Source organism: Eulemur rufifrons, chromosome 28 (assembly GCF_041146395.1).
Source record: "Eulemur rufifrons isolate Redbay chromosome 28, OSU_ERuf_1, whole genome shotgun sequence".
NCBI classification, from domain to species: domain Eukaryota; kingdom Metazoa; phylum Chordata; class Mammalia; order Primates; family Lemuridae; genus Eulemur; species Eulemur rufifrons.
The window spans coordinates 45,898,373-45,914,556 of NC_091010.1; the positions used below are offsets into that span (position 1 = coordinate 45,898,373).

Here is a 16,184-nt window from a genome sequence, read left to right on the forward strand (position 1 = left end):
GGAATCTGGATTCACAGAGGAATAGAACCTTCTCACAAAATCTGGAGTATGATTGTAATTTTACTTTTGAAGCACCCACGTCCCAGAGGAATAGCCAGTGATGGATGCCACTGTCAGAAGCCCAGATGCACACATTCATATATCAGCCGGGAAATTACATAAACGCTCGCCCAGCAGGCCAGAGCTGACTCACCCATTTGCCCCCCGACGGAAGGAGACGTCAGGAAACCCAGGGAGGCAGCAGGAAACAGACAAAGGAGGAGTTAGGAGAGGACTGGGTTCTTGCAAGTCCACCCAGTTTTTTTTCTTTCCTCATCTGCTGAGGGCAGCAGCAACAGGCTATGATTTGGGTTTTGTAGTTACATTGCTACGTGACCCGGATCGTGGGGAGCTGTTTGGAAACATTTGTCCTGGGAGTGTGCTGGCAGTTTTTTTTCATGGTGCACGCAAATGGAAGCATTCAGCTCTATACACATACCTTTATCCTTTTACAGGTACAGATGATGTCTACATTTTCTTTGGGGATGGATGTGACCTACCTAGGCTAAGCTCACGCTATAACATGTAGTCTCTTTGGAGAGCAAGTCTATGTTGATTCCAGCAGGATGGGGCAGCAGAGGTTGGTTGCTAACATGTCTGAAAAAAAAAAAAAGCTACTACTAGGGTGGAAGAGTAGAAGGCAGTCCTGCAGGCCCACTGGTGGCGTGTGAGTGTGAGGGTGGTCTATCGGTAGCGGCAGGCCAAAGCATTGACGTTCTTGACCACATAAAAGCCCATGGTGACCGGAGGGATGACCAACGTCCGGCCGGCCCGCAGGGGGCGGGGCTTCAATTCTGGGAGGGTCCCGTCGTCCACCATCACTAGGGGCTGGCCATTCAGCTGCACTGACCTACGGTGAGGAAAAACAGTAGGGGACTCATTATTGCATGGTAAGGGAGCCAGTGCAGTAAAGCCCGGGAGCCCCAGGTTGCCTGCCAGTGTGTCTGCTACGCACGCACCTAACACTGATGCGGGCTTTGTCCCAGGTTCTGATCTAGGTGCTTTACTGTAATAACTCATCCAAACATCCCAACAGTGCTCTGAGGTAAGTGACTATCATTATCCCCATGTTATCTAGAGTGGCTAAGTGACTTGTCCAAGGCCATACAGCTTGGAGGTCCAGGAGCCAGGATTTGAACCCAGGTCATCTAGCTCCAGAGACACATCATTTAGATAAGCGAAAAGTCTCTGTGATGAAGAAGCTGGAAATGTTTCATGACTTTTCTAAAAAAAAAAAAAAAAAAAAATCATGATGGCAGCTCAGTTTGACTTTTCCACCTAGAGAGTTTTCACCTGTAGAATGATGCATGTGCTTAAGATGATTTTAGAAATCTCCTATATAACTCATATCTTCCATTCATTTATTTGGCATATTAGAGAATTGGCATCCTATTACTCATCTAGGGTTATTTTGAAGGGTGACAGAGACATATCTAACAACTCCACTTTTTCTAATCTAAGAATGGGTTTTCATATTTAATATTACACAGATACTTCTATTTTAGCAACACAACAAAGTAGGTATTTGTGATTATAATTCACTTATCTTTCTTGCTTTTACTCTTTCTGTACAGTCACTATGAAAAGGTGGACCACATCCATAGCACACTTAGAAAGGAGAAACAGGGCATCTGAAACTGGATGGGAGGGAAATGCCAGCCATCAATGAATGGCGTATGGTACAGAACCCGGACAGTGTCCCTGCTGTTCCTGACAGCCATGTACCCAGGTGGAAGCTCCGTTTTACGGGTCAAGTAGAAAAGGCCAGAACCAGACCACCAGCTGGAAATAAGGCTGTGAGTTACCCTCAGAAAATCAACATTGCATAGTGATGACTGTTTCTGGGCCTTGCCCAACCTCCAATGTGATAACATTGCGGTGGTATCATTTGAGCTGTAAAGAGAATAAAATGTTATAAATTGCTATGGAGGTCTTTGTTCAGGGCTTCTCCTGTGCTATGAACGACAGGCTGGGAGAGAAATAATCAGATACATGCCCAACAGAGCAGTGACTGCCTAGCGATAAGAGTATTGCAAATTGCTCCCAGTGGAGACACAGGCAGAGCAGAGCTCCAGGCTTAGTCGCACGTGGACAAGTTTGGGCTGGGGCCAGAGCTGCCAGGCCAGAGGGAACAGCCCCCAGCCCCCACCTCTTGTTGGAAGGACTGAGAAATGAATGAGTGAGCAGGAGACTCCTACGCACAGTCAGGCTTGCCTCTGGAAGGTGTGGGGGTGGAAGAATTGAGAGCTGAGGGCCAGTGTTGACCTCATCAAATATTCAAGGAGCTTTTGCTTCCATCTGTGGTAATGACCCTCTCTCGTGAAGACAGCCTGCTCACTGGAGTGGAAGGCAAGGTAGGGTGAGGGGTTTAGTTACAAAAGAAGCCCAGAGGGGTCTTCCTAGTGTATTCTCATTATTTTGTTTCGGGTGATGTGAATATTCAACAACCAGACATATGCACAGTCAAATACAAGTTCAATAACACTGACTAATCTTTCCAAAGCATACTCAAATTTTTATCAGTTTTCTGCTTGAAAACCTTCAATGGTCTTTTCTATATATATTGAATTAGGTGCAAGTCTTCTTCCTGAAGAATTAGGTAATGCCCTTTTCGATTCAGATCATCCCAGAGTATTGACATCTTTGGGTTCTGGGGAGTGCAAATCAAAGTGTGATAAGCAAACTTTTTAAAATCTCTAATAACGAGCAGTTGTCATGGAGCAGGCCCCATTCTGATTTCCTTGTTAGTTACTTAAAAAGCCAACTTTAGTGTAAGTAAAACCAGGAAGCATGGTCAAGACTCTGGGCTGAAATCTCTGATTTCAGGAGCTGCGTCACTAACTTGCTAGATGGCTTTGGCATATCCCTTAACCTCACCATCCTTCAGCCTTTGCATCTGTAAGAACATTATATAGGCTACAGTGTGAATGAAATGAAATTAAAAATATGAAAGTGCTTTGAAAGCATAATGAGCCATATGCGTTGTTATTCTTTTCATTGTTGTGAACAGGTACCCTTTTTGGTCCTCATGATACTGATACTTCACTGCTCTGTGGCACTGATACCTTCTGAAAACCTTCTCTTCCATTGGCTCCCATGATATCTCTCTCTCTCTCTGTCTCTCTCTCTAGGTTTTCCTCCTTCATTTTTGGATGTTGTTTCCTTTTTTGTGGGAGAATCACTCCCCTCTACCTGCTTCTCGGATGCTGGGGTTCCTGGTGCTTTGTCCCGGGACTCTTCTCTCCTCACGTTACGTGCTGCTACCCACACCCAGGACTTTGATTACTAACCGTACCTTGATGCTTCCCAACCCTGCATCTCTAGCCTAGATCCTTCTGAACTTATATCTTTCCACTTGGCTGCCCATAGGAACTCCAAAGTCACTGTGTCTAAATTCAAAATCTCCTCAGACCCTGCCCTGACCTCTGCCTTTAAAAACATCTCTGTGATAGTACCACCATTTATCCAATTACCCAGCCAGAAAGCTGGGAGTCTTGTGAGAGTTCTCCAATTCCCTTGGCTGGGGCCACTAAGGCAAATCAATTCTATTCTTTAATGTTTTTCAAATCTGCTCCTTTTCCTCCATTCACTGCTATCATTTCAGTTCAGAACTTGCCTCTTAACCTGTCTCTGCGCCATGTTGCTGACACAGCGATCCACTGTCGTCACTGCACTGCTTCAAACTTTCCAGCAACTCCCCGTCCCTTCCACGTAAATATGGACAATGACACCCAGCTCCAGCTGCCTCTCCAGGGCCTCTTACTCCAACACTTACTGTGGATCACAGACCTCTGGGAGCGGGCATGGGATGAGGCCATTGTTGTAAGGATTGCATTAATATATGTATACACAAAGATTGTTTTAGAATGAAAAAATAATCTTTTTCACATACATGAGGTAAATATTTCTCAAATGAAAATATAAGTAGATACTATTGGGATTAAAAAACACAAGTTCATTTAAAAGTATAATAAACATTTTTCAAACGTAAATGCTAGTTGACATTGTTAGGATTAAAAAGACACACACTTATTTAAAACTGTTATACAATTCCCAATATATTTTTGGGGGAGGAGGGAGGTATTATTATGTACTTTTTTCAAGACAGCGAATTTAAAAGGACAGTTACTATAATGTGGAAAGGCCATGACATTTGTTGACATTTAAAAGGAACCTGAGACTGAATGGGCTGAGCACCCTTGCCCCAGCATGAGCAGACCCAATGGCTTGCAGCTTTGCTTCCGGGTCGTTGCATATGCTGCTCCCTTCCCCTGCAACACAGCCAGTCCTCCGCCGGACTCGCTGCAGTGGGTGCTCACAGAGTCTGCGCAGGTGTTGCCTCCCCTGGAGAACCCTGACCCCTGGGTTGGGTTAGGAGCCCCACTCTGGGCTCCTTTAGCACCCCAAACTTACCCATAACCGTGGCCCCTTTGTCACTGAATTGCAGTGATTTACTTGCCCTATTCCTCCCTGGGCTGTGAATCTCCAGTGACTAAAGAGGCGCTTGCCACAGAGTAGGAACTAAATATTTTCTGAATAAATGATTGCACTTCTGAGGCTCTTTTGCATTATTTCTGATCTTCCTGGGTTGAGTTTCTCCAGCTCTAAAGAGACTCCCTGGAGGTTTGCCAGTGTCTTTATAGATTTCATTAACGTACCAATTACTCTTGCTCTCAGTGGCTTGTGGAGATGTTAGATAAGATCTGAATTATCACTTATTCTCGCAGTCACTCACTAGATACCTTATCCCAACCTGACATGAGGCCATCGATCATTGCTAGTGTTTTTCATCCTCAGAAAAGATCTATACGACCATCTCTCAGCTAAGCCAACATCAGTTAATTTTGTGAGTAAGGTTTGGCGAGACCTTGAGTCCTCGTATGTCCTTATCTACAAAGTCCCTTCATTATAAAGATGGACAATGGGCTTTATCACCTCCATTATATTCTTCTTGCTTATGTTTTTCTTTTAATATTTATCTTGCTACCCAGTGAAGTTGTATCATGCTAAATATAACCATAATCTTTCATTTATATACATTGAACAGTTTAAGTTTGCAAACATATTCACGTTAATGATAAAAATCATTGATTATGGAACACTATGCAAAACACACTGCTATAATTTACTTTGACTCTGTCATTTAGTCCTTGCAACAACTAACTGAGGCAGATATTAGCATCCCCATATCACAGATGAGTAAATCAAACTTTAGAGGGGTCTAAAACTCACCTCAGTCACACAGCCATTAAGAGGCAGTGTGCCCTTCACCATGGTCCCATCTGGCCTTCCCTGCCCCATGTGATTGCTAAAGAGCCCTGGGAGACACACAGGGCAGTATTACTATTATTGTAACTTTACTATTGAGATGGGGTCAGGGAGGTTAAGTGGCCTGGGCAAGGTCATGTAGCTAATAAGTGGCTAAGCGAGATCTCAGATTCTGGCCTCCTGACTTCCTCTTTCTACTATTTCATGTTATTTCTCCATATTCCAGGTGGTGCTCATCAGGATCATGTTTCTGTCTTTGAAAACCTTTCTTATCATATTTTCATCATATTCTGGGACTGCCTTACTGGCCCAAGACTTTTCAAACCAAATGCTAAATGATCTACTCTAGGTCAAACTATTCCTCTTAATTCTGTAGCTTGCCTGAACTGCTGAGGGTATTTAAATTATCCAAATATTAGGACAACTGCATTTTATAGTCATCTGTTTTCACAAAGTCTGAGTTACCTTTTAATTCCTAAACTTGTTTTCTTAATTTTGTATGTTATTTGAAAAGGGATTCTACGTGTCAATTTGCAGTCAAGCCCTCTGGTCCCCACGTCTCTGTGGGAGCCCCTTGGCCCGGTCACCCTCCTCCCCCGCCACCTGTCTACAGTCTCTGGTCTTCACGTCTTATCACGGTTCTCCACCGTGGATGTTTAAGCAGGGTTTCAACTGTTCTGAGGTCTCAGGGAAGCAAGTCTAATGCGCATGTCCTTTCCCAGCTTGAAAATTTGCCGGACCCTGCTCTGGCCCCAGGGGAGCTTTTGTGGAGGAGTGTGTGTTTTATCAGGAGTAGCCCTGGGAGCCGGTGTCTGGTTCTGGATGGTATATATTGGGCCCCTGAGTGGGAGGCGAAGGGACTTCAAGAAAACCAGTTCTGCCTCAGCCACTTTGAGAAACTCATTTGCCTTCTCTGTGCCTAGGTTTCTCCATCTGTCAGATGAGGGGTGACAGACCAGATGAACCCTAAGGTCCCCGCTAGCTTAACTATTTTTCAGGCAGGTTGCTTATGCCTAACAGCTAGCCTGAGGCGAAGTTTAATGCCAAATTTAGAGTGATCCTGCACAAACAGAAATCTGATCATGACATTCATCTAAATATTCAGTGGCTTCCTGCTAGTCTCAGAACGTTGTCTGAAGTCCTTGTGAGCAGGCCTTTTCCTCTACTTCCCCAGCCCCGTGATGGTTCCCTCTAGATTCTGCCCATTCCAGCTCCCCTCCATCCGCCACATCCTTTCCATCCCATACTGCAGTTTCTCCAATCACCGTCCCTCTAATCTCAGGGCTGGAACCTTCTCCATACTCGCTCCCGCCCTTCCAGCTTTTCTCCTGTAAAACTCTTACTTGTCCTTCAGCTGAGCGGTGCTCCCATATTACCCAGCACGTACAGGGTCTCAGCACCTGACACTGTACTATGCTGACTGCTTGCTCGCCTCTCTGTTAGATAGGAAGACCATGTATCTGTCCTACTCATCCGTCACTTTACTCTCCACCCACTCACACGGTAGGTAGTCAACAAAAGACACCCTAGATGTTAATATGAGGGTAGAAGAACTACAATCTAGAAGGAAAAGCCACTGGACGGGAAGGGCACAAACTTCAGTTTTAGATTCAGGACAATAATGTGCAGGTCTAGATATATTAGCAGCCGCTGCTGAGGAAGGATGGGATGGGAGAGAGGGAAGAAGGAGGGAGAGGAGAGAGAATGAGTAAGATTCTGAATGTGTGCGTGGGTGTGGGGCAGGGGTTAAATCACCAGCTCCCTTTGCTCCTTAAAAATCCGCACGCTGTTCTAGCTCACTCTAGTTCCAGTGTGCTTTCCTACGCGCCACCAGAGGTCACTCTTGTCCTACACAACGGTGCCTGGACTGCCTGGCTTCGCGGTGGCTCCCAGGAAGCCAGAGCGCGACCGCCGGCCCCTAAAGCCCGCACTCCAGCCCCGGGAAGACGGGGAGTTTGCCCTGTGCTTGGCTTTCCGGAGGAACAAATCACCGTATCAGTAAAATCCCTACCAAAATGTCGTTGCGGTCCACAAGGCAGGGGACCCACCTGGAATGTGGCCTAACATTAAGGAAACACGCGAAGCTGGGCTGCAAATCCTGCCAGGTGCCTCCCTCTTTGCCGGCCAACGTGCAGAGCTGGGTCCCCGCGCACGTGCAGGTCGGCGGCGCCAGCGCTGCTCCGCACCGGGCTCTCCCGGGTTGGGGCCACAGCCGCCCCCGCCCCCGCCCACTCCGTGGACTTTGCACCTGTTTGTGCTTTGCAGGCCCCCAAGGCCCCCTCGCTGAGTTAGGAAGCTGGTATGTGCAGCTGCCCTGCCCTTCTCCAGGTCAGGGGCAGGTTACAGCCCAGAGGGGGCCCAGCCAGGTTTGCAGACAGAGGGACTTTGCTCCCCTCTCCTCCTCCGGAGAGGCTGTGCATCTGGGGAAGCTTAGAGAGGAAGTTCGTCTGCAGTTGTGGTGAATAATCACTACCACGCTGAGGAGGGCTGCTCAGGGGGTGGCCCCCCACCCGTAGTGTCCTGGTCCCAGTGCCTGGCTGGGGCAAAGGCTCTAGGATGCTCATGACCCTCTCTGGGGCGCTCCCGCTCCTCACGAGTCGTGGGGAGGATTACTTCCTTTCCAGTGTGTCCTGAAGCTTTTCTCTTATGTGCATTTGGCTCTACCTGGAATCTAGTAGAATCTGTCAAAAACAAAAACAAAAACAAAACAAAACCCCTGTTCTTCCCTCCTCTGCTTTGTCTGATATCTCAGCTGCAAGAGAGAGAGAGAGGCACATTATCTGTAGCTCCCTTTTAGGGTCCCTCTCAGCCTTATTTTATCTGTGTGCTGAAGACATTTTTGTCTGCTAGACTGCCTTTTTTTAATTTTCAGTAGTGCGTGGCCCACTGCCTTCTTGCCTGTGATAGCAGTTCAATTAATGCTTGTTGAGTTCCACTCAGTTAACCTCCCTAGGAATCCAGTGTATCTGGCTGTACATTCCAATCTCTTCCTCAACCACTGTTATTTTAAAAATATTTATTTATTTATGTATTTATTTCTAGAGACAGGATCTTCCTTTGTCGCCCAGGCTGGAGTGCAGTGGCCTCATCATAGTTCACTGTGTGTAACTTCTGGGCTCAAGAGAACCTCTGGCCTCAGCCACAGGCACGCACCACCACACCCAGCTAATTTTTAATTTTTTTTGTAGAGATAGTCTCACTATGTTGCTCAGGCTGGTCTTGAACTCCTGGCCTCAAACGATCTTCCAGCCTCAGCCTCCCAAAATGCTGTGATCATTACTATTGTTAAAGAGAGGCTGTAAGAGAGAGAAAATGGGGAAGTGTCCTGTTCCCCTTACCCCTCCAACAGAACACGCCCTATCTGAGGTTCCTGGTCATTAAGACATTCTGGGGCTTTGTAAGGTTATATGCCCCTCATCCTACTGTCTGAGGGGCACACTGAAAAGATGAAGAGTTTTGATCTAGCTTCTGTAACACTGACCAGAGAAAACACTAGGATTCCTTTGTACAAGTAGAGCAGGGGGGTTTCGTGGCAAGTTGGTAGAGATACAGGCTTTTTCTGTATGTAATATGGTTTAGGGGTCAGGATTTGATCTGTGTTCTATCCAAGTCTGTGTAATAGTGGTCCAAGCCATAATGGGATTCTACCATGTGCTTCTAATGGCTTAAAATAACTTAACACACTTGGCAGGCAAGATGAACTCCTAGCTAAGGAACCTGGATTTATACTGATATTCTTAACTCCCAACAGATGAAGGAATCATCTGGGGGCAGTTTGGGGAGAAAATTCGATTCTGAAACCATCTCAAAGCACCATGTCACAGGCATATACACTCAAACCACAGGACACCATAGGAACCAGCTATAAAACCCATGACGACTTTAGTATGTGGTTAACTATGTCCCCTTCCCATTGTAAAGAACTGGTGCCATCAACACCGACATTTACAAGTGGTGTTTAAGGGGCATTACTCACATCCCCACTACTTTTTGTCATACAAATTCAATTATAACAGACTTAGTCCTTGCCCTCTAAGACAGAAAACACTGAGATATGCAAATGTGTGACCAGACAAACCATAATAAACACATCCCACAAAGAGCGGGAAAGAAGGGAAATTAAACTTAGTCTGGATTTCAATGCCTCTGCAGTCTGGCCCTAATATATCTTTGTGGCCTTTCCCCTCACCCCACAAAGCGTCCTATATTCCAGTCACGTAAGAGGATTTCTTACCTCCCAAACAAAATGAGCCTTGAACTTTTGTACTTCTAAACCTTTAGTGAGCTCATCCTGTTGCCTGACGTTGCTTTCCCTGCAGCCTTTCCTAGAAGTATGGCTCATCCTTCCACCCCAGCTCAATGGCCCTCAGCCCCAAGGACTTCCCAGATTTCCAAGTCAGAATTTGTCTTTCCCTTCTGCATGCTCCCACTCTCCTGTATTAACCCTCACGCAGCCCCCAGCCCTAACTGTGCAGAGCTAGAGGAGGCAGTGTGGAGGTGAGAAGCATCCCCTTCACAGGCAGTCATGGGTGGGGTGGGCTGAAGAGAGTGAAGTAGGAGAGGAGGGGTGTGTGCGTGCATGCATGCACACAGCAGGTGCACAAATGTTCCATTTGTAAGAACATGAGATACAGTCCATAAGCCATACCCCAAATTGGTTCCATTGCTATATGGTCACGGCTTCCTGGACACCTATTCAAATATGTTAAATCAAAGAGATAAATATCTCAGTTTTATTAGCTTTTGACAAAGTGTTCCTTATAACATCAGGTCCATTGGTGTGACCTCCAAAAGGGAAAAATAAGATGTACCAGGTGGCACAAGCTTTGTTGCAGGGCCCACAGATGTCAAAGTGCAAAGTGTGTGGTGCCTCTGAATCACTCTTGCAAGGGTAAGCAAGAAAGGGTAGTCTTCAAAGTGACTACTGGTGTTTGGCTGTGGGTCCACAGTTAGGTGCTCCAGGCCCCTTATCTCGAATGAGCCACATCCTGCCCTGGGCTTCCTCATGCTTGGCAGCCAAAGAAACACTGCCTCGGGCCGAGGCTCTGCGACTGGAACGGTTAGATTAAAACTTTTCAGTTCCTTGAGGCTTACAGCAACTTGACGTCTTAAACCAAGATGTCCATCTACAAACTGCAGCCTCTGGAAGCTGTGGAGAAGGGAGAAGACAAGGGCCATTTCTTCTCAGTCCACCAGAACTGCCTACATATTCCACCTCTCTGCCCCTTAATTTAGAATCAACTGCTAAGAAACATGTTAGCTACACCCTAAAGTGCTCATTTACCAGAATTTCATCTGGGTCATCTGTGACAGAATGGAAATCCCTGCCTGCAACAAGGGTCCCCAAGTGGGGAGGGGTGGGGTGGGGAGACCACAGCCTTAACGGACTGCTATGCAGAGAGTTTCCAGCTGTTGGGAGTAAGCTGGAAGAAAATATATTCTGGAGCTGAGAACAAATGAAAAACTCTTGGAAAACAACAGTGAAAAGCCTAGATTCCTAAACATCTTGGTTTAAGATGTCAAGTCGCTGTAAAATATAAAAGCATTTTATAATCCTCTAATCTGCACAGTGATCTCCCCATTACTAATCTGGGAGTTGAAACAAAACAAACAATAAAACCTTTGAGGAGCCAGTACTCATCCTTGCACTCAGTTGTGGAGAACTCCCAGGGGGTCATGGCATGTTCACACCTTTGGCAAAATGGCTTGGTGCCTGAATGAAGAATATAATCTGGGAGAAATCAAAGATGCAAATCATCTGGGATCTTATTTCAGCAGTTTATAGGGGGACAGTGGTTCTCAACCTTGGCCACATATTTGAATCACCTGAGGGAGCTTTAAAAAATACTGGTGCCTCGGTCCCAGCCCAGAGATGTTGGTTTAATTGGTCTGGGGTGTGGCTTGGGCATTGGGGTTCTTAAAGCTCCCCAGGCGATTCAAAGAGCAAAGTGTGAAAGGGGTGGGAATATGTTTGCAGCTGGGGGTGGAGGGGAATCAAATACCTTCCTAACCATGACATTCTGAATTTGTTTTGAATAAAAAGAGCCTTTCTTACTTTTTTGGTATACCATGTCAGGAGGCCACATTTTTTAACGTGAAAGGAAGATGTGAACTTTTCAAAGGCAAGTTTTTTGTTGAGGAGACTGAGCGAGCATTTTTGCTATTCCAGTGGACCTGCTTCCTTTACTGTTTCGCCCCTCCAGCCTGGGAGATGAATTTGCTGCTCAGAAAGTAACAGGGGAGCGTGTGTAGCACCTAACAGGATGCACAGGAACCAAATTAGGTGAAGCATTAGCACCAGTAACCAACTCTGCATTTCTTTAACACTGAAAACAAAAACTGTTTTCCTTTCTTGGAAAGCAAGCTCTATAAAGTCATTTAGATTTCTCTCAAGTCCTGGGCTCTGTCACAGAGAGCTCCCTATAGACGAAGGGTGGTTGAAGTTCTCTTCAGGCAAGAGGAACCAGGGAATGAAGAATATACCATTCCGTACCCTCACAAGATTTTTCACACATGTATGCAATTGTCTAGATAACATTATATGCATTGGTTATAGCTATTGTCTCTTTATGAGCCTCAAAACACCCCCAAATTAGCACAAGGGTTAAAAGAATCCAAACTTCTGTAAGTTTCAGCGAGTAAGCTTGCATTAACTGAAGATTGGTAAGGCTCCTTTTTCTACATACTTTTCTTTCTTTTTTTCTACATACTCTGAGAACCATAAGTATAAGAATTTTATAAATATACATAGATATATATTTATATTCCTGCTTTGTACAGTGTCTATTTCAGACTTTCTGAACTGGAGACTAACTTGAATGTTAGTGTTTAGAGTAAGTACCGCTTTCCTATTCACTCAGGGCCAGCTCGTAAATCTCCCCAGTTCCAGGCACTCTCCTGCCATTCGGGGCTCTCAGCCTCTGCAGCTTGTCTTCCCTCCGCAGGGGCTCTGGGTGGCCTTTCAGAGGGGCTGCAGCTGATGTGGTCGATCTGCACCAGCAGGGCCTTTTCCTCCAGGGAAAAGATGTCTCCATGCTAAGTCTTGTTTTATAAAAAAGGATCCTCTTTTTTTCCTGATAGTTTAAAAGTGGCACCTGAAGCCTTTCATGGGTTAATAGGTTTCCTCGCACTCTCTCGCCTGAAGATTTCAGGTATGGAGGCTCCTTACCTCTTACCATACAGCAAAACAAATTCCAAATGAATTAAAAAAAATGAATAAAAGTGAAACAAAAAAGAAACTGGAAGAAAATAAAGATTTATCTGATTTCAGGAATGTAAATACATACACATATATGTGGAATGGAGGAACCACAAAGAAAAAGATAAATATATTTAACTATATAAAAAGGAAACACCTCTGTATGTCAAGATAATACCCTAAAAATTAAGTAATTGGAAAAATAACAAATAAAATTCTGCCTCATGCCTGTATTAGAGCAAACTTACAAATCATTAATAAAACAGACTATACCCCAACAGGAAGATGAGCAAAAGACATAGAAAATTCATAAAAGTAATACAACACTAACAGATGTGAAAAAATCTTCAACCTCACTAATAATGAAAGAATATAAATTAAATTAAGAATACCATTTTTCATTATGAAGTTGGCAAAGAAATAAAAATGTTACTGTACTGTGTTGGTGAGGTGAATTGTAGTAACAAAATGTTTGTGTTTCCTCTTCCTCCTCAGACTTCTTCAGCTAAGCTTGGCAGAGGTAAGAAAATTGAAAGGTTACGCCTGTGAGAGATCCTATAACTCAGCGGATTCCAAGGTGAACAAGATTCCCAGGTGAGAGTCTGAAAACCAGGCCGCCCGAGGAACAGCTGAAGGACGTGAGAGTGTTTCGCTTGGAGACTAGCACCTTAGGGGGAGATACACTGAAAAATTGTCATAAAGAAGAAGGTAGAGATTTACTCTGCTTAATTTTTCCAAAGTAAGAGTAGAAAGGTCAAGAAAACACCCTTTGGCCTCATATAAGGAGGATTTTCCCTTCAATCAGAGCTGTCTGGTCCTGGCCATTTAAGACTAGCCATTCTATCAAACAGAAGCTGAAAGGCTTCAGGTCAGGGATGTCATGGAAGAAACCTCTTGACCCACACGAGTCCTTTGAAATTTTTTCTCTAAAAAGTCATCTTTTAATAACTGCAGAACTTCCATAAAGTGGTTTACTTTAGAAAGAAACTAATTTAAATAATCCCAGACAAGTGAAGATAACTGAATATAGAACAGATATAGAATTCTCGGAGTTAAGGTTTTCCCCAAAGCTCCTTTACCTGCTCTGTCTGTGTCCAAACACTAAATGTGGTGCTGCCAGGTATCATTAGTGAGAGATGGTGGTGGGTCAGGTGGTGGCCGGTTCAGCCCTCGGGACTTTTCACATTAGTCAAGCTCTGAATCCAGGGATGAAATTTCGTAATATGGTCTGTTTCAACAGGGACATGAAGATATTTTTCAAGTCTTAGCACCTGGAAGTTACTTGAGTATTTTCAAAATGATTCTGTTTGGCTAACATCAAATGACACCTCTCTAAAGGCACGGAGTTAGATGCCAGTGTTTTTCTTTGATATAGGATTTAATGAGGGTGAAATCAAAGCAAAAGTTATATCCCAGAGACATGGAAAAAATGAGCGTATGTGGAAAAAGAAAAGATGTTCATTTCTTCACAGAATAGGCAATAAGATTCTTGGTTCCTAGGAGCCTTGAGATTTTTTTTCAGCTAAAATCATGGCAGTTAAAGGAGAGGCTCGTACAGATATGGAATTTAAACATTCATATGGAATCCATTAGCTCCAAAGCAGAAATACCCTGCACCTCTATTATGGCACTGCCCACAGGCTGCTTCCTGTTAGCTGTTTGTTTCTAATAAAGACATGAGCTCTTTGAGGGCAAGGACTTCAGAATCCCCTTCCCCAGCCTCACCCCTAAACACCCCACATAAATAGCTCTTGAAGGCCGGGTGAGGGCAGGGACTAGCGTTAGGAAGAACAAGAGACACTGTGATCCGAAGCATTCACATTGAACTTTACATTCAGACTCTTCCTCATTTGTCTACTTAGAATTCCTGAGTATTTACAGTTATGGGAGTACAATTCTTTAAAAAATTTAGCCACTGGAAGTTACATTGCTGAAGAGAAACAAGTTGCGTTTGGTACAGAGTAGGATCTCAATAAAAAGTGATGAATGGATGAAAATAAATACTCTTCAGTTTCCTTGGGAAGCCGCCCTGTTTGCATTGTTCTCTCAGAAATATACCTCTGAGTGTGGCTTCCATTAGGTGTAGGGGAGCCAGCGGCGCCTGTGCGTATGGGATTGGAATGTACTACATTGAGACTGATTTTTATAGACCTTAAATTAAGCCAATTTACAATACTCCTGGTATTTAATAATCCCTTTGTTTTGAGAAGAGCATAGAAGAAACAAGGAAATTCCCCAATTTCGCCGTGAAAAAAGTTTGCTTTTACTAGAATTTTGTGGTTAGAGATGGTCTTAGGAGCAGTTCAGAGAAGAACTTTTAAAAAGGGTCTGAATTTAGGGCTTGTGAAGAAAAGTTAGTGTTCAGACAGGATTGAAATCATAGCCACTCCTTTCCCAGAGGTCTCTAAATGTGGGACATCCTGTGGTCCAGATGGCTTAGCCACAGACCGTCTGAGGGCAGGGAATGAACCAGATCACCTCTAAATATCATTCCACCCCTGGACTCTTAGCACCTGCTGGTTCCCTCAGGTCAGTGTGTCAGAATAGAATAGCCCATGTGATGAAAGTTGTTTCCTTCTTTTCTGATTTTTGGAGTTTTTTCCCTCCAAATGGAATTGAACAAGACACATGAGGAAGAACACTGGGATCTGACCTAACACCTGTTCTTGGTTTGACATTTCCCTGGAAAAGTGAGTCCTTTTGCTTTTGGATACAAGTTGACTTATTTGGCCCAACTTCGTGTTGCTTCTCTGTTTGTTGAAAGACATTGGAGATATTTATGTCCCAGGCTGAATGATTCCCTAGAGGATAATGTTTATTGACTTCTGATCACGTGAGGCAATGGGCAGATTCTCTCTGTTGCAGATGGTACAGCTGCCCTAAAGGTGCTCTTTTCTGACTTATCCAGAATGGGAACTATTGTCCTGGGTGTGAATGGGGCCATCTTCCTCCTAGAAAGTCAAGAAACCAGGGAATATGACAAGGGAGGGACCAACAGCTGTGATTTTCTGGAAAAAAACTAGCCAGATATTGCCACCACTTCCTCTAACAGCACAGCCTCTTTGTATGGTCATTTAATGGCTTGAAGAAGAAGCCACTTTGCTGGTGACCATAGAGACTACAGGCTCCTAAAGTGAAGGGGGAGTGGGAGGAATGGGGACTAGAGGGGAATAACAGAGTTTCAGAGCTCGATGGGAAGCAGTAATCTTTTCCCCAACCTCCCACTGAGGAAGGAATCTTAGAGCACCTCTGAGATGGCTGCTCACCCTCTGATTAATAGGCTGCCTCCTGCAAAGCCTACCCTGACCTCGGTCAGACCAGGCAAGCCTTTGGAAAATAAGCTTGTTTTGAAGTGAAATCTATCTCTTTTAAATTGCACTCCTTGGTTTTCTGTCATTTTGGAGCATTCTAGGCCAAATCTGTTTAGTTTCACTTGGCAGACCTGTGAATATCTGAAGAAAGTCATCACAACTTACCTTCCTTTTTTTCTCTGAACTAAATTTCCCCATTTCCTTCAGTCACTCCTTGAAGAATACGTATTCCAGATGCAGAATACACTTCTCTGTACACGTTGCAATTTTCTAAAACTTCTATCCTATGGGGTATAGAGCGCTCACCTTTTGTCTGGTTCTTGGAATGAGAACAATCTCTTACACAAGGAGTTGAGACTTGAGTAGGG

At 44.5% G+C, this 16,184-nt stretch overlaps 1 protein-coding gene across 3 annotated transcripts in view; it reads right to left on the reverse strand.

Moving 5' to 3' along the window:
- Window positions 1-723: 723 nt before the first annotated feature.
- The window catches only part of HPSE2 (heparanase 2 (inactive)), a 526,089-nt gene continuing 510,628 nt past the window's right edge, over window positions 724-16,184 (reverse strand). For all 3 annotated transcript variants that reach the window (XM_069460602.1, XM_069460601.1, XM_069460600.1), the window contains one exon: window positions 724-889. In XM_069460602.1, the coding sequence (XP_069316703.1) occupies window positions 724-889 (166 nt within the window). The remainder of the gene's footprint in view (window positions 890-16,184) is intronic.